This window comes from Muscardinus avellanarius (genome assembly GCF_963383645.1).
Source record: "Muscardinus avellanarius genome assembly, chromosome: 8".
NCBI classification, from domain to species: Eukaryota; Metazoa; Chordata; class Mammalia; order Rodentia; family Gliridae; genus Muscardinus; species Muscardinus avellanarius.
In genome coordinates this window covers 103,099,364-103,120,557 of record NC_137794.1, presented here as the reverse complement: position 1 = coordinate 103,120,557, position 21,194 = coordinate 103,099,364, and the positions used below count along the sequence as shown (strand labels likewise).

Genomic DNA, 21,194 nt, shown 5'->3' with positions numbered 1-21,194 from the left:
TGAGGATATCTATGTCTGAGCTACTCCCTTTTTATTTTGAATCAAGGTCTAAGTTACAGCACAGTAACCTGGAACCTGTGATCTTCCTGAGTCTACCAAGTGCTGGGATTAAAGGCATGTATCACTGTGCCTGGCTCGCTTTTTACTAATGCCTAAGTGGTGTGGCCTGCTGGCCACCAATGTTATAGTAAGTATAGCTTTATTAATGCCACCTCTTACAGCTGAGGGTGTGGCACGGTGGCAGGGGGATTGCCCAATATGTGTGAGGCCCTGGGTCTGATCCCCAGCACCGATAAATAAATAAAGAGGTGAAAATACTATCTGAAAATAAATCAGAGCTAAAACTTTAATCTCTTACCTCCGAGAAGCCCTTTACTGAAAGTTCCTAATAAGCAAATCAAAATGCCAAACACTAGCCCACTAGCCGGGAATGGTGGCAGGAGCGTGTAACCCAGCATCTGGGAGGGAAGGACCGGAGGATCGGGTTTGAGGACAGCCCCAGCTACTTAGTGAGGCCCTCTGCAACTCTGCGAGACCCTGTTTCAAAATAAAAAATAAATAAATAAATAAAGTATTGGGCAGGGGATGTAGCTCAGAGGTCAAATGCCTCTGGGTTCCATCCCCAGACCGCAAAATAATAAAAATAAAAATAAATGCCAAACACTAGTAGTTTCTGCCAAAATAGAAACTTTTTGTTCGTTTATGACTACAGCAAAAGATTAAGCTTTCACACCCTGTTTTCAAAGTCACTCAAATCTGACATTTTGTATTAGCATTCGGCCGGCTTGGGAAGCTCCCCTCCACATCCCCCAACAAGGAAAACCCTTCAGGACCAGGTGCGTTCAAAGCCTCCCTTAACACTCTCGGGAAATTTCTGCTTAGGCGAAAATCAAATGTGCAGTTTCACTTGGCTCTTGTTGGACGAGAGAGAGAGGGGAGAGAGGAGAGAGCGCTCGAGCTCCCGACTGAGGAAGCCGCAGGCCGGGGCTCCGCACCAGATGCCCACTAGGCTGGAGAGCGCCGCACGCCCCGGGTCCGAGGGAGCCGCACCTGCGATCGAGGGAGCCTTACCTGTGATGGTGATGGTCCCCAGCATGGCGCCGCCGTCTCCGGGGGCGGCGGTCCTCTGCCCCTCCGCAGCTGCCCGAAGCCTCGGCCCCTGCCTACCAGTGAGCTCCCAGCGTGACCGGAGAGGAGCGAGTGGCCGCCGCCCTGGGAGGACCCGGGACCGGAGGCGTGCTCCAGCCGCAGCAGAAAGCGGCGGGGCGGGCGCTTCCAGCTAGTTATAGGCGCCCCCCGCCCGCCCGCCGCAGCACCCGCTCCTGGTCACGTGGCCCCGCCTGCCCGCCCGGCCCTGGTCAGCCCCCCTCCCCGAGGCCGGCCAGCCTGCTAGGTCCCCGGGATGAGCCGGGGCAGCGGCTCGGGATCTAAACGCTGAGTTCATTCCTGGCACCACGGACTTTGCAGCTCAACTTTGAGATGCACACGTCAGGGAGTTAAATGCACAGAAACTTAAGTTCTCTTTCTTTTTCTTTTTTTTTTAAGGTGGGGTGTGTGTGCGCGCTGGGGCTGGAAGCCAGAGGCCTTCTACCTCTGAGCTACACCCTCAGCCCTATTATATTTTTTACTTTGAAACAGGGTCTTGCTAAGTTGCTGAGGACACTGGCTGTGAACCCGCGATCCTCCTAACTCAGCCTCCCAAGAACTGGGGTTAGGAGCCTGCGCCATCGCGTCTGCCGTCGCCATCTGTTTCTTACACAGACACACAAATGCTGCCCTGATCCGAGACTGGTTAACTCTCCGTAGTCCTGGGTCCCCAACTCTCAGTCATCTTGGTCCCCCCAATTCTTTCAAAAGGGCTATTACAGATTAAACTATGTCAACATTAGCTGAAGACAACTCTAAAGAAGCAGAAATACTTGAAATCTATAGATGTGTTTATACAGATGAAGCAGGGCATGGTGGCCCACGCTTATAATCCTAGCATTTGGAAGTCCAACCTCAGCTACTTAGGCCCTTTGCAACTCAGTGAGACCCTGTTTCAAAACAAAGGTTTAAAAAAATAGGGCTGGGGGTGTGGCCCAGAGGTAGAACGCCCCTGGGTTCCATCCCCAGTACCGCAAAAAAAAAAAATAAAATAAAAAATAAATAAATATATGTGTGTGTGTCTGCATATGTATATAAATGTAAATGGTCCAAAGTAGCTAGACATATAAATCAAACTATGTTATCATCAAGTATATAGATACTATTACCCCTAATGTACAGCCTATTGCAAGGAAACCCATACTAAATCAGAACCTGTACTAAAAAAATAGAAAGCCTGAAGACAAGGGAATGTAAGTCAGCGATAGAATGCTTGTCTAGCATACAGGAGGTCCTGGATTTGATCCCCAGTACCTCTGCCAATCAACCAATGTGAAAAATTCAGGCAGCTTAGCATTCAATTATTTTTTCAATGACATTTGGCTTTATTCTACATAAAGACATAAGTGGCCAGGTGGGATGGTATATGCGTGTAATCCCAGTGTTTGGGAGGCTGAGACAGGAGGATTGTAGGTCCACAACCAGCCTCAAAAATTAAGACCCCCAGCAAGCTAGCGAAACCCTGCTTCAAAACTGAAAAAGGCCAGGGGCTCACAGGTAGAATGCCTCTGGTTCAGTCCCAGTACCCCCCCACACACACACACAAGACACAAGTGGTAAACAAGCTGGTGTGCTCACATTTCTAGCCGCCATTTTGGCGACCAGGTTTCTGTTAGGTCTCCTGGGTTCCTTCCCTTCATCCTTTTTCTATTAATCACTCCATTAACCCTGGCTCTTCCCCTGAACAAAGACACAGGGTTTACTATCGCTCTTGTCTTCAAAGATCTTGTTCATTACTGTTTGAGCCAGGAGGTGGGGGTCGTCCGCGTGGACCAGACCTGGCAAAGCAGCCGCAGGGATGGGGGACCCAAACCCAGGCCCGCGGGCGCGCTTGGCTGCCGTTGCTAATTCCTGCCACCAGGGGGCGCCATGCACCACATTCAGGCCCAAGACTGAGAGCCAAGCTAGGGCGGCTTCCTGGGGAGCAATAGGACCTTGCTACAAAAATCAGCTTCGCCTCGCTTTCAAAGACCTGGCTTCAGCCCGGCAAACGCCCAACCTGGCGGTAAGTCACGTGTGCCTCTAGCGAGCCAGGGGCCCTTCCCCGATGCAGTAAGCTATCTCTGCTCAGTTCATGAATATTTCCGTTGTAAGCAGTCGGGTGTCAGATGCTGCTGGGGTAACTGCCCCTCTATGGACCCCACAGGTGAGGCCAGTGGGGTTCGGCCCTCCTCTCTTCCTAATGTCAGGCTCAGCCCCAGCCCTGGCGCGTCCTGTCCAGGCTGTGCAGATCACGGAACGAGGCCTCTGAGTGCCCTCCCTTGAGCCGCAGGGGCCTGGGGCTCCTGGGGTTTCGTTTCTACATCACTCTCAGCACCAGCTGGTGTGGACAGCACAGAGCTGCCATTTGGTGCCACCTCTGTCGCGCCCAGGTTCCACTGATGGGCGCCTCCCGATCGCACGTGGTTGTACTGCCTATGCTTGTCTTTTCTGAACATCCACATTCTTTTGGTTTGTTTGGGGTTTTTTTATTTTTTTTCCCTTCAGTATTGTTGATGGAATCCAGGGGCCTTCTACCTCCCAGCCTCACCCGCAGCCCTATTTTTTAGTTTTTATTTTGAAACAGGGTCTCACTGAGTTGCAAAGAGTCTCAGTAAATAGCTGCGGCTGTCTATGAACCGCGATCCTCCAGTCTCAGCCTCCCAAATGCTGGGATTACAAGTGTGCCCCACCACGCCCGGCTAGTATTTATTTTTGAAACAGGGTCTCACTGAATTGTGAAGGGCCTCGCTGAGTAGCTGAGGCTGTCCGGGAGCCGAGATCCTCCGGTCTCAGTCTCCCTACTCTTAATATATTTAAAAACCGGTCCAAAATGGATAATTGTAAAAGAAAAGGCAAACGTGTGGGGTGTGTGTGTGTGTGTGTGTGTGTGTGTGTGTGTGTGTATGTGTATTTTGGGGGATTGGTTCCAAGATTCCCCTTCAGATAATAAAATCTAAAATTTTATTTAACCTGGGTAATCCTCCTATATGCTTTATTTATGCTTTATTATTTACTTATTTGTACCAGAGATTGCTCCCCAGGGTTACTCAACCTCTGAGCCACACCCCCAGAACTTTTTATTCTTGGCTTTCTATCATCCATCCATCTCTCTATCTTCTATGGTACTAGAGATTGAACTCAGGGGCATTTTACCTCTGAGCTACATCCCCAGCCCTATTTTCCTTCTTTATTTTGATACAGGGCCTCACCAAATTGCAGAAGGCCTTACTAAGTTGCTGAGGCTGGCTATGACCCTGCGTCTCAGGGTCCCAAGTACAGGGATTACAAGCCTGTACCACTACGCCCTGCTTTATTTTTTATTTTGAAACAGGGTCTCACTAAGTTGCTGGGGCTGGCCTGGAACCTGGGATCCTCCAGTCTCATCTCAACCTCCCAACCACTGGGATTTGTGCCACATGGCTCCCTCCCACACACTTTCAATAAGCTCTCGATTACTTATAATACCCGATACAATGCAAATATTACATAACAGCTGCTATACTGCATTGTTTAGTGAATAATGACAAGAAAAAAGTCTGTGCTTGTGCCGGGCGTGGTGGCACACACGCTCATTTCCAGTACTTTGGAGCCCGAGAGAGGAGGATTGCAAGGTTCAAAGCCAGCCTCAGCAACTTAGTGAGGTCCTCCGCAATTTAGTGAGGCCCTGTTTCCAAATAAAAGAATAAAATAGAAGCCAGGCATAGTGGCGCATGCTTGTAATCCCAGCATTTGGGAGGCTGAGACTGGAGGATCACGGTTCAGGCAGCACCACGCCGGGCTTCCCCTTTATATCCAACAATTATCTGGAACGTGGGCTTCTCTTCCCCTTTTCTCCAGCTACTGTATTGTGTAAGGCGTCCTACCAAAGATCGTGTTGCATGCGGGGGCCCAGGGCTAGAAGTATGTAAACATACCCAGATATTCTCTTCACTGGGTCTGGCTAGAGCTCTTTTAGCCACGCCCTTGATAAGGGGAACCCTAGATACACCTGTCCCTTACTTCTGCTTTGAAGATTCAGCTCCTTGAATCAACGCCTTCCCTACGTAATACTTGGTTAACACCAAACTAAGGTAGCCTCGTGTCTTAAAGAGTTGAGAAACAAGCTCTTCTCACAAACTGGGCAGACAGAAAGTGACACCCAGCTGGGGCTGGCACGCTCCCCCGGAGCGCATTCCCATTGGAAAGTCTATATAAGTCCTGGCATATCTTCTTTAATGTGAGACAGCTTATATTCTCTGGAGATGTTTTGCCTCAAGAAGAAAGGATGAAAGGCAGGATGGGTGTTTTGAAATACTTTGAGGGTTGTCAAGTGGAGAGGGGAGGTGAGTGTTCTGGGCTGTTCCCGAAGGCAGTGCAGGGACGGGGGAGAGGGGGCAGAGGGGGCAGATTTTCACTCCAGTAGAATAAATGGCCTCCTTTTATGGAGAAAACTCCCCCAAATCTTCGTGCACACAAGCAGAAGAGCCTCCTGTGTAAGGCGGGAACCACAGAACTCTGCTCCACTGAGGCTTCTGGGTTGGACTTTCCAGTTGGCAGACCAGAGGTGGAGGCAAGACAGGCTCGACCAACTGGGCGCCCCCAGACTCCTGTGCTGAAGTTTTAATCCCTGCAACCCAGAAGGCAACTAGGTTAGCAAGGCAATTAGGTTAGAAATGAGAGCGGAGTGTAATGGTGCACGGCTGCGATCACAGCGCTTGGGAGGCTGAGATAGGAGGATTGCAGACTCAGGGCCGGATCAGCAACAGCAAGACACTTAGCAACTAGTGAGACCCTGTTTCAAAATAAAAAATAAAAAAGGCCCAAGGGTGTAGAAGCTCAGAGGTAAAATGTCTCTGGGTTCAATTCCCCGTACCAAAACAAGAAAAAAAAGGCAATTCGGATGGGCCACAATCCAATCTGACTAGAATCTTTGTAAAAAAAAAAAAATGTGGACACTGATGGGTATGGTGGTACACACTTGTAATCTCAGTATTTGGGAGGCTGAGACAAGAGGAGCAGAGGTTTGAGGACAGCCTCAGCAAGTAGTAAAGTAAGATTTTCATCAAAGTAGTGAGAAGCTGTTTCAAAACAAAAAAAGGCTGGGGGTAGAATTCCCTCAAGCTTAATCTCCAGCAACACACACACACACACACACACACACACACACACACACACACAGCACCGGTGGTATATCTTAGAGGTAGAATGCCCCTGGGTTCAATTTCTAGCACCAAAATAAACGAATCAATAATAGAAGAAAATGCACTATTTTTATTTATTTATTTTTTTTTTGCGGTACTGGGGGTGGAACCCAGGGGCTTTCTACCTCCAGGCTATACTCCCAGACCTATTTTTTAGACTTTATTTGGAAACAGGGTCTCACTATGTTCCGAGAGCCTCACTAAGTAGCTGAGGCTGGCCTCGAACCTGCGCGATCCTCCCGTCTCAGCCTCCCAAGCGCGAGGATTACAAGCGTGCGCCACCACGCCCGGCTGCACTAATTTTCTAAAAGTTGAATTTGGAGGTTACCAAAGCATCCTTCTATAGAACACGGCATACTGTATTCTAGAATCTATCATGGCCAGAACCATTTGGAGGTCGCTAAATGAGGCAAAACTGGACCTGTTAAACTCCAAACATGTGTCAGTCTTTGGAAAGCACCGAAAGGGTTGCGTAAGCACGAGATGGCTGCTTGTCTGAAAGCCGTGTCTCCTCCAGATTCCCGTGTCGAAGCCTGGCCCGGCATCAGTGGTAAATTGTGGGGCCTTCCCGTGGTGACCGGGCTTGAGAGCTCTCGTGGGTGGGATCAGCGCCTATGAAAGAGGCATGGGGCACTTTTCCCATCAGCCACGTGAGCAGATAAAATGGTGCCCCCATGAGGAAGGACGCCCCACCCCGGCAGTCTGCAGGCGCCTTGACCTTGCACTCCCCTGCCTCCAGAACTGGGAGCGATAATGTTTCTGTCCTTATAGATGGCCAGGTCAAAGGTATCTTGTTGCAGCAACCCGAATGGACCAGGACAATGGAGGAAATAATCCAATCTTGCATTACAATCACAGCTGGAGAAGCATTCATTAGCCCTCCAAAGGAGAGGCCTGACCCACAGGCTGCCTCTCTAGTGTGGCTGGGTATCGAATGCTCCAGAGACCCACGTGGTAAGAGCTTTGTAGCCCAGGAAGGTGCTGCTGACCTTTAGCAGCAGTGGCCTTAAGCTAGGCGTGGTGGCTGTAATCCCAGCATTTGGGAGGCTGAGACAGAAGGATCCCGGTTCCCAGACAGCCTCAGCTGCTACTAAGCGAGGCCCTCTGCAACTCAGTGAGACCCTGTTTCAAAAATAAAGAATAAAAAAACAGGGCTGGGGGTGTAGCCCAGAGGTAGAATACCCCTGGGTTCCATCCCCAGTACAGAGGAGGAAGAGGAGGAAGAGGAGGAGGAGGAGGAGGAGGAGGAAGAGGAGGAGGAGGAGGAGGAAGAAAAGTAGTAGTGGTGGTAGTAGTAGTGGTCTTCAGCCCAGTCTCGTGGCACGTCTATAATCCCAGTACTTGGGAGGCTGAGACAGTAGGATTGCAGGTTCAAGGACAGCTTCAGCAGCATAGTGAGACTCTCATCAACCCAGTGAGAACTTGCTTCAAAATAAAAATAAAAAGCCCGGAGTGGTGGCGCACACTTGTAATCCCAGCATTCGGGAGGCTGAGACCGGAGGATCGTGGTTTGCGGACAGCCTCAGCTACTTAGTGAGGCCCGGTTTCAAAATAGAGAATAAAAAATAGGGCAGGGGGTGTAGTTCGGAGGTCAAATGCCCCTGGGCTCCATCCCCAGACCCGCAATAAAATAAAATAAAAATCAATCAATAAAATAGGGCTGGGGGTGTACCTCCAAGGTAGAAGACCCCTGAGTCCAGCCCCCAGTACCACACACACAGGATGAAGGCGCAGGAGGTCTGTAGTCAGGGAGGTGTGCCCTGAGGGCCAGCCCCGCCCAGTCCCTTCTTTGCTCCTGTCCACAAGCGAGTGGCTTGTTCTGCCACTGGCTTCACCATCGCCATCCAGGATGCCCGCCCGAGGCCCAAGCAACGGGTCTGCCCAACCTGGACCTAGAACCTCTAAAATTGTAAGTTAAAATAAACCTTTTCTCTTTATAAGTTAGTCACCCCAGGCGTTTTATTAGAGTGGCGGAAGGCTAACTAACACACTTAGCTCTGCTCCTCTGGAAAGCACCATCCAGACAGTGCGCAAACTGCCAGGCGGTGGGCTGATCACTCAAATCAGACACCTGGAGGTACTGCCGGCAGCCTCTAGGGCGAGGAGCTTGGCGTCCATGCCCATCTTCACGCCGGTCTCTCCTCCACAACCCTGACCTTCAGATCTCAGCAGAACCAGCTAACACACACTGGAGGGAGATAGGACACCTTCGTAGCCACTTTTTTTTTTTTTTTTTTTTTTTTTTTTGCGGGTCTGGAGATGGAAGCCACAGGCATTTGACCTCCGAGCTACACCCCCTGCCCTATGATTTATTCTTTATTTTGAAACAGGTTCTTACTAAGTTGCAGAGGGCCTCACTAAGTAGCTGAGGCTGTCCATGAACCACGATCCTTTGGTCTCAGCCTCCCGAATGCTGGGATTACAAGCGTGTGCCATCACTCCCAGTCATGGCCACATTTATAAAGCCATTGTGTGTGTGTGTGTGTGTGTGTGTGTGTGTGTGTGTGTGTGTGTGTGTGTGTTTTACTGGGGTTTGAAACCCATGAGCTATATGCTACACCCTATTTTTGTGTGTGCGTATGTGTGAGTCTGGGATGAAACCCAGGGGCATTAGACCTCTGAGCTATACCCTCTGCCCTATTTTTTATTCTTTTTTTTTTTTTTTTTTTGGTGGTACTGGGGTTCCTGGAAGCCCTTCAGCCTCTGAGCTACACTCCCAGACCTATTTTATATTTTTATTTGGAAACAGGGTCTCCTAAGCCAGCGCGCGCGGCTGGCTTCGAACCTGCGCAATCCTGTCTCTGCCTCCCAAGCGCGGGGATTACAAGCGTGTGCCACCACGCCCGGCTTATTCTTTATTTTGAAACAGGGTCTCACTAAATTACAGAGGGCCTCACTAAGTAGCTGAGGCTGTCTGCAAACCACGATCCTCCTGTCTCAGCCTCCCGAATCCTGGGGTTACAAGTGTGTATCACCATGCCCGGCTTTAAATTTGTTGTGTGTGTGTGTGTGTGTGTGTGTGTGTGTGTGTGTGTGTGTGTGTGTGTGTTACTGGGGTTCCTAGAAACCCTTCTAACTCCGGGGTACACGCCCAGACCTATTTTTATATATATATATTATTTTTTTAATATGGAAACAGGGTCTCTTAAGCCAGCACAGCTGGCTTCAAACCTGCGTGATCTTCCTGTCTCTGCCTCCCAAGCACAGGGATTACAAGCTTGCGCCACCACGCCTGGCAAATTTGTATTTTTTTAAAGAGTGAAAGTAGTAGCATATTTGTAGCAGAATTCAGGGGCCTAATTAAATTCAGGGTACCCATGCTAGAAATATTGCTACAGAGCAGGGGAATGAATCAAACCCAGTTCCCAGCAATTGCAAACCTTAGCACTTTCAGCGAAGTTCAAGGTCTGTTTTATGTGTGCGCTCTCTCATTTTCAAAACATTACAAAACAGGATACAGCTTGAAAAAAATGTCACCCAATAAAAGTGCGTTTGGAATCCCAGAGCAAGTGTTGGGGAGCCCCGCTCTGTCTATTCAACACTCTGTGGATAGTGCTACTAGGAACCTCACTTGGTCACAGGCAGGTCAGGGTCAGAATTCTGTTTCCAGACAACACCTGCATGCCAACAGCAAGCGCCAGTGGAGGCCGAGCGCAGCCCTGGAATGAGGCTTAGGGCGGCTGAGAGCAGAGGAACGGGGGCCGGGCCGAAAACTGTCAGCTGCAGTATTCAGCTCTGAAGAAGTGAGCTACACTCCAGCCCTATCTGTCCATTTTAATTTTTTAATTTATTTATTTACTTTTATTTTGCATTACTGGGAATGGAACCCAGGGGCATTCTACCTCCGAGCTACCCCCCCAGCCCTATTTTTTATTCTTTATTTTGAAACAGGATTTCACTGAGTTGCAAAAGGGCCTTACTAAATAGTATCTGAGGCTGTCCTCAATCCACAATCCTCCTGTTTCAAAATAAAGAATAAAAATTAAAGCCGGGCCTGGTGGAGCATGCTTGTAATCCCAGCATTCGGGAGGCTGAGACTGAAGGATCGTGGTTCTCGGACAGCCTCAGCTACTTAGGCCCTCTGCAACCCAGTGAGACCCGGTTTCAAATCAAAGAATAAAAAATAGGACAGGGGGTGTAGCTCAGAGGTCGAATGCCCCTTGGTTCTATCTCCAGACCCGCAAAAATAAATAAATAAATAAAAATTAGGGCTGGGGGGTAGAATGCCTCTGGGTTCCACCCCAGTGCCACCATAAAAAAAAGAAAAAGAAAAAGAATGCCCCTTGGTTTAATTCCCGGTATCATAAAAAAAGGTTTTTTTCTTGAGTGTTGGGATAGAGGAGTTTCCTAGGACCTGAGGTGTAACAGTCATGGGTGTGTGCAGTCTCTTCATTATTATTCATTCTCTCTCTCTCTCTCTCTCTCTCTCTCTCTCTCTCTCTCTCTCTCTCTCTCTTCTTTCAAGAGAAGTCTATTTTATCCACCCAGTGCCAGGACTGAGTCCAGGGCTCTGGCACACGCTGGGCATGGCTCCGCCACGAGCCGCCTGCCCAGCCCTTCACTGTTCTCTTGGTCGTCTAACGAAGCCTGGCGCACTTGGTCAGCTGGCTTGTACTTTCAAAGCAATTACTGCAGAGAATCAGTAGGCAGTCGTTTTGCTATTTAAAGAATGTTTACAAGGAAACAAGATTCTGTTTTCATTATAAGATGAGGATTACTTCTGAATTACAGATATTTCTAACTTTAGAAAGAACAAGAACCAAGGTGGGAAATTTTATTCTTACTTCTGGTTTTGTCAAAATATCGAGTGCCCTTTAAAATAAAATCTGGGTTCTTGGGAGGCTGAGACAAGAAGATCACAGGTTTGAGGCCAGCCTCAGCAATGTAGCCAGACTCTCAGCTACCTAGGAAGACTCAGTAAAAAGGCTGGAGCCAGGCGTTGGTGGCACACTTATAATCCCAGCACTTGGGAGGCTGAGGCAGGAGGATTGCAGATATGAAGCCAGCCTCAGCAATTTAGTGAGGCCTGGGGCAACTTAGTGAGACCCCATCTCCACGTATTAAAATATAAAATGGGCTGGGGGTGTAGCTCAGAGGTAGAATAGCCCTGGATTCAATCTTCAGTACCACACACACAAAAATAGAGCAGTATCGCTTGAAGGTATAATGCCTCTGGGTTCAAATCCCAGTACCCCCCCCAAAAAAAAAAAATCAAAAAAGCCCCAAACTTAAAGTGCTCCCTTTGAGGATACCCTTTACCCCTTATTTGAGTTTGCGCCTATCCCTCTCTCCTTTTGCTGACCAAAGGTGGATTACCCGTGTCGGCCAGTCCTCCAGGGACCAAGATGGATCGGGCTTATTGTCTTTAAGTGGACAGTCTACAACTGTTTAGTTTAATCTATAACTGTTAAGTTGTTTAGTTTTGATTTTAGTTTTTCTTAAAGGTGGGTGTGGTGGTACACATCTATAATCTCAGCACTTGGGAGGGAGGCTGAGTATTCCAGGTTCGAGACCAGCCTTGGGAATTTAGTGAGACTCAGAAACCTAGCAAGACCCTGTTTCAAAAGACAGGAAGCAACAAATCTACACCTAAGTCTTTCCCTCCCAGACTATGCCTCCGTGTTTTCCTTACAGTAATCTTTCAGGTAGAATTCTGATTTCCAGAAACAGCCATAAAAACCTAACCGTAGGTTAACACTGACGTCAAAAGCAAAGAGTGAAAAAAATATTGCTTCATAACTGGACGTGCAGATCCTGTCCCTGTTTCCATTGCCAGGCTATTCATGATCGTCTGGCAGGCACACAAAACAGAGAGAGGGGGGGGAGGTACCAAGTTGCCAAGGAAAAAGCAGCTCTGCCCCCAACAGGGAAGGCGCATTGCAGAGGCAGGGTCCCTAGCAGAGCCCCGAGCTGGCCTCATGGCCCCGGCGCTCCGGGATCGGCTAGCTTTTCCTAGAACGCGAGGTGTTCGCAAGGTCTCTGCAGGAGAAGGTCTGGGAAGCCCCGCTCTCACATTGGGTCTTTGCTCAGACCCTCGAGCCCATCCAGGTCAGAAGCCTGGGCAGCATAAAAGTCAGTGTTTACCCATGTGGCTGAAATGTAGGAGATGTCACATCTGGACTGAAAGGAAGATAGCCAGAAGCAAAACTCGAGGAAGTCACAAATTCAACATCTCCAAGCTACCTGGGATTCTGTGTCCCAGCCCCATCCGCCCCCCCCCCCCATCTACCAAACACATCAGAGAAACCAGAAGATAAGAAGGCTGCTCGCCCAGCCCTCCCCTGGAGACACATCCCAGGGACCCCGCCCGGTCCATTAAATGCTTTCTGAGCTATATTTTGGTTTCACTTTTTTTTGTTGTTTGCTTAGTTGGTTTTGTTTGGTTTGTTTCTTTTGAGTGCTGAGGCTTGGAACTAAAGGCACTCTATCTCTGAGCTACGCCCTTTTTATTTATTTACTTTGTGGTGCTGGGTATTGAACCCAGGGGCATTTTATCTCCAAGTTACACCCCAGCCCTATTTTTTACTCTTTATTTTGAAACAAGATCTCACTGAGTTGCAGAGAACCTCACTAAGTAGCTGAGGCTGGCCACGAACCGCAATCCTCCTGTCTCAGCCTCCCGAATGCTGGGATGACAAGCGAATGCTGGGATGACAAGCGTGCGCCACCACGCCCGGCTCTATTTATTCTGAATAAAGGTCTCACTAACCTGTGGAGGGCCTCACTGAGTAGCTGAGGCTGGCCAAGAACCTGCGATTCTCCTGTCTCAGCCTCCCAAGTACTGGTATTACAAGTCTGTTCCACCACACCAGACTCCCCTTTTTACTTTTTTAGTTGGAAACAGGGTCTTGCTAGGTTGCTGAGGTCGGCTGTGTTGTTTAAGCTTTTGTCAGATCTGCAATTCTCAGTCTTAGCTTCCCAAATACTGAGATTCCAGGCGTGTGTCACCGCACCTGGCTTACATTTTGCTTCCGACACCCTTTCATCCAGCCCCAAGTTCTCCCATCCCAGCCTTTATTCTCTATACTTCAGTAAAAACTCTGCCAGGACCACGCTGCCCATACACACTTGCCTCTGGCCGGCCCTGCATAGGAGCTTGTGCCTGGCAATATGCTCTTCGGGCTTGAGTCTTGTGAATAATATTACCTGCTCTATAAGGACACTGTAACTATTAAAGGCACAGTCCCATAAAGACTCACCTTAGCTGCGTGTCAAGGTGCATGCTTTAATCCTAGAATTTGGGAGTCTGAGACAGGAGAATTGCAAGTTCATGGCCAGCCTCGGCTACTTAGGAGGCCCTCCAAAACTTAGTGAGAACTCGTCTCAGAATAAAGAATAAAAACAGGGCTGGGGGTGTAGTTCAGAGATAGAAGTCCTCTGGGTTCAATGCCCAGTATAGCAAAAAAAAAAAAAAAAAAAAAAAAAAAAAATCCATATAATGATATCAGAAAGGCTCATGTTGGGCAGTGAGAGGTAGGGTACGGCTGAGAAGGTGGGTCCCTGGGGGCGTGATCCTGAAGGCTGTTCTGCTCCTGGTCCCCCTTTGCTCCTTTAGCTTCTCTGGTGCGCATCCTCTGCCATGCCCTGCCACCACATTTCTGCTTTGGAGCCAGCCCACCGTGGACTGAGCCTTTGAAACCATAAGCCAAATATACCTTTCCTCCTCCAAGTTGTTTTAAGGTGTTTTTTGTTTGTTTTTGTTTGTTTTGTGGTGGTGCTGGGATCGAACACAGGGGCATTCTACCTCTGAGCTACACTCACATTTCTATTTTTTGTTCCTTATTTTGAAACAGGTTCTCACTAAGTTGCTAAGGATCTCACAAAATTGCTGTGAGACTGGCCTCAAACTTTCAATTCTCCTATCTCAGCTTCCCAAGCACTGGGGCTACCTGCCCCCCCCCCCCCAGTTATTATCAGGTATTTTGGTTATAGCCAACTAATGCATGCCCCATGATCAAAGTGCAGGAAGGCTGAGGGTGTGGCTCAGTGGCAGAGCTCACCTGTTACACACAGAGTAGCCCAGGATTTAATCCCCAGTACCATGCCCCAAAACAAATACAATACAGGTGTTGGCTCTTATTATTCTAATTTTTGCAGACATCTCTTGCCTTGACTTCCTTCCGTTCATCCCCCTGGGCTTAATGCATATCTAAATCCAACCTCCAGCCCGGCAGATCGCAAACTTGCAATCCCTGTACTTGGGAGGCTGAGAACGGAGGATAGAAGGTTCTCAGCCAGCCTCAGCTACTTTGAGAGGCCCTCGCAACTTAGTGAGACTGTTTCAAAATAAAAAGTAAAAAGCAGGGTTTAAGATATAGTGCAGAGGTAGAAAACCCCTGGGTTCAATCCCCAGTACCAAGAAAGAAAGAAATGAATAAATAAATCCAACCTCCTTTTATCCCCAGATTTGACCCCCCCCCCTTTATCAAGGGATTGTTCTACCTGAACCCCGAATAGCTCTTAACTCTGTGTGTGTGTGTGTGTGTGTGTGTGTGTGTGTGTGTGTGTGTGTGTTATAGAGGGATTGGACCCAAGGGCATTCTGCCTCTGAGCTGCACCCCCAGTCCTATTTTATTTATTTATTTTTTTTTTGGTGGTACTGGGGTTCCTGGAAGCCCTTCTACCTCCGGGCTACACTCCCAGACCTATTTTTACATTTTCATTTTTGGAAACAGGGTCTCCTAAGCCAGCGCGCGCGGCTGGCTTTGAACCTGCGCGATCCTCCTGTCTCTGCCTCCCAAGCGCGGGGATTACAAGCGTGCGCCACCACGCCCGGCCGTTTTATTCTTTATTTTAAAACAGGGTCTCACTAATTTGCAGAGGGAGCTCTTAACTCTTGACAGATTTTGTTAGGTAATCACCAAGAGGCCTGTCTTAGCCTTATTTTCATCTCCTTTAACCTTCCACAGACAACCCTCGGGTCTCCGCTGATGGGCACACTGAGCAGAGAGGCCACTTCCGAGCTGTCCTCATCCCCCTAAAGTACCTCGCGCAGAGACTCGGCCAGGGCGCGACCAGAACCTGCCGCGGCTTGCTGGGGTTCCAAAGCGAACCCGAGGGCAGCGCGCTGGGCTGGGGAATGTGAGCTGGGTCCGTTCCAATTATTTGGGTAGATATTATCTGAAAACTTTCACTCTGGGTCAGGCACAGACTCCGCCTGGGACACTGTGTATGTTTCTAACTTTATATGGTGCCTGCGGTGCTATAGAAAGATCAGTCTTCCCACCGACTTCAAAAGCAGCTCCCGGCTTGAAGCAGCTGCTGCGGGGCACAGAACAGGAGAGAAACCGGTTCCATGTGTTTAAAGAATCTCACGGAGGGGAGATTCTTCACAGGGCTCTCCCCCTCATTTGTCTCTCTTATCCACATTTCACATGAGTCGACTTACTGTATGCCAAAACATGGCTTTCTGTGTCGTCAATAATGGCTATGAATTTATCCCTTCATTTCATGATTAAATGGAACAAGACAAAACTAAGAGTAGAGAAAGGCTCATCCTTTCAATTTTCACCAGAGACCTAGGGCTCAAGGCGCTGGCTTCTGAGCCCCAAGCTATGGTTACCCACCCCTGATATGAGCTAAAGTCAAATGGGTGATGCCGTGGCCAAGACACACTCTCCATAACTACCCCCAGGACTTCCAGGCTCAAAAGATGTAAGACAACCGGGCCTGGGGGTGCATGCCTATAATCCCGGTACCTGGGAGGCTGAGACAGGAGGACCACAGGTTCAAGAACAGCCTCTGCAGTGTAGACAGACTCTCAGCAACCTAGCAAGACCCTGTTTCAAAACAAAACATAAAAAGGGCTGGATGTGTGGCTCAGAAGTAGAATGCTCCTGGATTTAATCCCCAGTACCACAAACAAAACAAAACAAAAGCTCTAAGAGTTACAGAACATCACAGTGTAGGCAAAGAGGCATGTGCACCTCGCAATGCACCCATCAGGAAAACCTGTACAAGTTGTTTTGGTCTAAAGTGAGAAACACTAGCCAGGTGTGGCGGTACACGCATATAATCCCAGTGTGTGGGAGGCTGGGACAGGAGGACCTCAGGTTCCAGGACAGCTTCAGCAAGTAGTGAGACTCTCATCACTGTTTGAAGCTCTGTTTCAAAATTAAAATAAAATCCAAGCGTGGTGGCACATGTTTGTAATCCCAGTACTTGGGAGGCTGAGACAGGAGGATCATTCCTGACCAGCCTCAGCAACTTGTGAGGCCCTCTGCAACTTAAACTCTGTTTCAAAATAAAGAATAAAATATGGCGTTTGGGGGTGGGGATACATAAAAATACGTAAATAAATCAAAATAAAGTGAAAGCCAGGTGTGGTGGCACATGCTTGTAATTCCAGTACTTGGAAGGTTGAGACAGGAGAATCCAGGTTTGTGGCCAGCCTCAGCTACTTAGTGAGGCCCTCTGCATCTTAATGAGATCCTGTTTCAAAATAGAGAATAAAAACTAGGGCTGAGGCTATAGCTTGAAGGAAGAATGCCTCTGGGTTCAATCTTCAGTTCCACAAAAAACTAAATAAATACAGTAACATATATAGAACGATTACTTTTTAATATGGGGAGAGGGTGCTGATGATTGAACACAAGACCTCATGCATGCTAAGCACTATCACTGAGCTATACCCCTAGTCCTTCACTCTTTTTTTTTTTTTTTTTTTTTGGCGGGTTTGGGGATGGAACCCAGGGGCATTTGACCTCCGAGCTACACCCCCTGCCCTATTTTTTATTCTTTTTCTTGAAACAGGGTCTCACTAAGCTGCAGAGGGCCTCACTAAGTAGCTGAGGCTGTCTGCGAACAGCAATCCTCCAATTTCAGCCTCCCGAATGCTGGGATTACAAGCGTGCGCTACCATGCCCGGCTTTAGTCCTCGACTCTTCTAAATCAACTGTGATTACAGTGTTCCCAACAAGAATTCAGTCAACACCAGAGAAGTAGTTTGGACAAGGGACAAATCATTTAAAAAACTACTTTTTCCAGCTATATCACACTCCTGGGTCTCATTCCAAAGGGACTGAAATCAGAGAACTACAGTAATCAATTCATATCCATGTTCATAGCAGCACAATTCACAGTAGCCAAATTATGGAACCAACCTAGGTGTTCATCAACAGATAAGTGCATTACAAAATCATGAGATAGCCGGGCATGGTGGCGCACACTTGTAACCCCAGTACTTGGGAGGCTGAGACAGGAGGATCATAGGTTCTCGGCCAACCTCAGCTACTTAGTGAGGCCCTTTGCAACTCAGTGAGACCCTGTTTCAAAATAAAGAATACAAAATGTGACTGGGAGCTGGGCGTGGTGGCACACGCTTGTAATCCCAGCATTTGGGAAGCTGAGACAGGAGGACCACGGTTCGCAGACAGCCTCAGCTACTTAGTGAGGCCCTTTGCAACTCAGTGAGACCATGTTTCAAAATAAAGACTCAAAAATAGGGCTAGTGGTATAGCTCAGAGGTAGAATGCCCCTGGGCTCCATCCCCAGTACTGCAAAATTATTTATATATATAATAACATATATTAAAATTATATATAATATATATATTTATGGCTGGGGTGTAGCTCAGAGGTATAATGCTTCTGGGTTTGATCCCCAGTACCACAAAAAAGAAAAAAAAAATCATGGGATATTCACACAATGGAAATCCACTCAGCAATAAAGAACAAAATTATGTCATTTGCAGGAAAACAGAAGGCCCTGGAGAACATTATGTTAAGTGAGATGGGCCAGTCACAGCATATGAAGGGTCCCATGTTTTCTCTAACATGCAGAAGCCAGGGGGTAATCAGGATACCAGAGGGACTCCAGATAACGGAGGAGAAACCCCGGTGGAGCCAGGGAAGGTCTAGGGGAAAGGGAGGGGAAAGAGTGAGGATCAGTGTAGGAATCACTATCGCTGGCTTTGTGGACGGATGTGAAAATGCCAATGTCAACCTCAGTGTCCAGTGAGGGGAGGGGAGGGGGAGGGGGAGGGGAGGGGGGGCGCCACCAAGTGTGCGTGTAGGTCACTGTTGACAAGACTTACATTACCATGTGACTATAATGCAACAATAAAAGTGTGTGTGTGTGTGTGTGTGTGTGTGTGTGTATATATATACACACACACACTTTTATTGTTTACTTTTAAAAAATATTTATTTTAAAAATAAGTTAAATATTTATTTAAATTTAAATATTTATTTTAAAAAATAAAAATAATAAAAAATATACATATACATATATGTATATGTATATTTTTTATTATTTTTATTTATTTATTTATTTTATTTTTATTTATTTATTTTTGGTGGTACTGGGGTTGGAACCCAGAGGCTTTCTACCTCCAGGCTATTTTTAAACCTACTTTCTATCCAGATATGGATGTCTAAGAGAAAAGAAACATAATTTCAAGACCTGAGCACAGACAGGAAGCCTTTTTTTGAAACCAATCAACTACCCCCCCCACCCCCACGCACCATTAGCCCACATGAGAACCGGGTTCTCTGAGCCCTGCAAGTGCTGTTTGCCGTCCAGCCCCGCGGTCCTGCCCAGGCCCGGAGGAAGGCTTACCTTCGCTGACAGTGGCTTCTTCCTCCTGGCCACCCAGGGCTTCCTCCTCCAGGCTGAGCTCTGTGAGTTCCGCCGGCTCCGCCACGCCGTTGAGGGCCGACAGCTGGCCATTCTTCTGTAGGAGCTGCAGGGAGACAGCCAGGGGGACTTAATGTCGGTCCTACATCCAAGTCAGAAACAGTGCATTCGCTTCCAGAGTATAGAGTATTGGGTGGAAATTCAGAGAATTGGAGGATCAGTAACAATAAAAATTAAAGTTCTGCATTCAAGTTGGGTGTGGTGGTGCAAACCTTATCCCAGTACCTGGGAGGCTGAGACAGGAAGATCGCAGGTTCGAGGCCAACCTCAGCAAGTAGTGAGATTCTCATCAACCTAGCGAGCCCCTGTTCCAAAATAAATAGATAAATAAAACAGGGCTGGGGGTATTCTTGAAAGTAGAAGGCCCTTGGGTTCAATCCCCAGTACCATGAAGAAAGAAAGAAAAGAAAAGAGAAAAAAAGAAAGAAAAAAAAGAGAAAAAAGAAAGAAAAGACAAGACACAAATACTACAGAAGGAATGAGGTGCTGTTATGAAGCCGACTGGGCATTATATCCAGGGAGTGTGTGAACACGTCATTCATATGTTCTCCCAAACACCACGCAGGACAAACACACTATTTCAGGTCTTTTGTAGATATAACAATGAATAAGTCAGGGGTGGTCCCTGCCGTTAAGTTTACAAACTACTACCAAATATTTTTTTTGGCAGGGGACAGTGCTGGGGAGGGATCAACCCCAGGGCCTCATGCATGAAGGCAGGCTACCACTGCGTTCTGTCCCAGCACTAAACATATTTTTAATTTAATTTAAATTTTTTGGTGGTACTGGGGGTGGAACCCAGGGGCTTTTCTACCTCCCGGCTATACCCCCAGACCTATTTTCTATACTTTATTTGGAATCAGGGTCTCACTAAGTTGCTGAGAGCCTCACTAAGTAGCTGAGGCTGGCTTCGAACCTGTGCGATCCTCCTGTCTCGGCCTCCCAAGCACTAGGATTACAAGCGTGCGCCACCACACCCGGCTCATATTTTTAATTTTAAAATAATGTCTCCTTGGGATTCGACATAGGTTATGCACATTTCATTGGACAGGGCAAATGAAAAAGGGCTCTCAGGTTAGAAGGCAGATGTTTAAGCAAATAATAAAAAATTGCAGCTAGGAACAGTGTTACAATGGAACCACAGAGAGAGCAGATGAGGATAATGATAGCCCTCGCCACGCCGGGGGTCCAGCGCGTCTTGGAGGAGGCATGGTGGAGCCTGCATTCTCTGGGCAAGGGCTATACTTTCTTTTCTTTCTTTTTTTTTTTCTTCAGTACTTGGGATGGAACCCAGGGGCTTTCTACCTCCGAGCTATACCCCCAGCACAATTTTTTATTCTTTATTTTGAAACAGGGTCTCACTGAGTTGCAAAGGGCCTCACTAAGTAGTAGCTGAGGCTGTCCGAGAACCATGATCCTCCTGTCTCAGCCTCCCAAACGCTGGGATTACAAGCGTGCGGCACCACGCTCGCCAGGCAAGGGCTTTGGAAGAAAGGATGAGGAGATCCCGAAAGGGGAGGGGAGCCAGAGGCCTCTGGGTGAAAGCCAGTGTGTCCAAAAACAAAAAGACCTAGCCTGGCGTGGTGGCACCTACAGTGGGTACGGTCACCCCTCCACATACTCCACGGCTCAGCAACTGAGGGGTGAAGGCCAGGTTCTCCAGCCAACTCCTTCCAGAGTCTTTCCTGAATTGTTTAAAAGCCCAATATAAGCGCAGGTACCACTTTTCAAAGGACCTGCTATTGCACCCAATGGTAACTTGAATATCCCACAGTACCGGGCCTGCCTGCTACAAAGAAAATCAAAGCAGGCTGGGGGTTGGTAGAGGGCAAGATCCTGGGTGTGATTTCTGGCACAGAAAGAAGTAAAAGAAAAGGAGCCGGGCGTGGTAGCACATGCTTGTCATCCCAGCATCTGGGAGGCTGAGACAGGAGAATCACGGTTCACAGAAAGCCTCAGCTACTTAGTGAAGCTCTTTGCGAGCAGTGAGACCTTGTTTCAAATCAAAAATAAGTCAGGAATGGTGGTGCATGCTTATAATCCCAGCATTCGGGAGGCTGAGACAGGAGGAATATGGTTCATGGACAGTCTCAGCTACTTAGTGAGGCCTTCTGCAACTCAGTGAGACCCTGTTTCAAAATAAAGAATAAAAAAACAGCGCTGCAGGTGTAGCTTGGAGGTAGAATGCCCCGGGTACCATTTTCAGTACCGAAAAGAAAAGGAAGAAAAAAAGAGGGGCAGTGGGGAGCA

The 21,194-nt window shown here is 48.0% G+C and overlaps 1 protein-coding gene across 1 annotated transcript in view; it reads right to left on the bottom strand.

Annotated features, from left to right (window-relative positions):
• Positions 1 to 21,194, bottom strand: part of AKAP12 (A-kinase anchoring protein 12) — a gene marked incomplete at both ends in the record, with an annotated part of 103,328 nt that overhangs the window by 22,063 nt on the left and 60,071 nt on the right. The window contains one exon of the mRNA XM_080700147.1: positions 18,867 to 18,990. Coding sequence (XP_080556273.1) covers positions 18,867 to 18,990 — 124 coding nt within the window. The remainder of the gene's footprint in view (positions 1 to 18,866; positions 18,991 to 21,194) is intronic.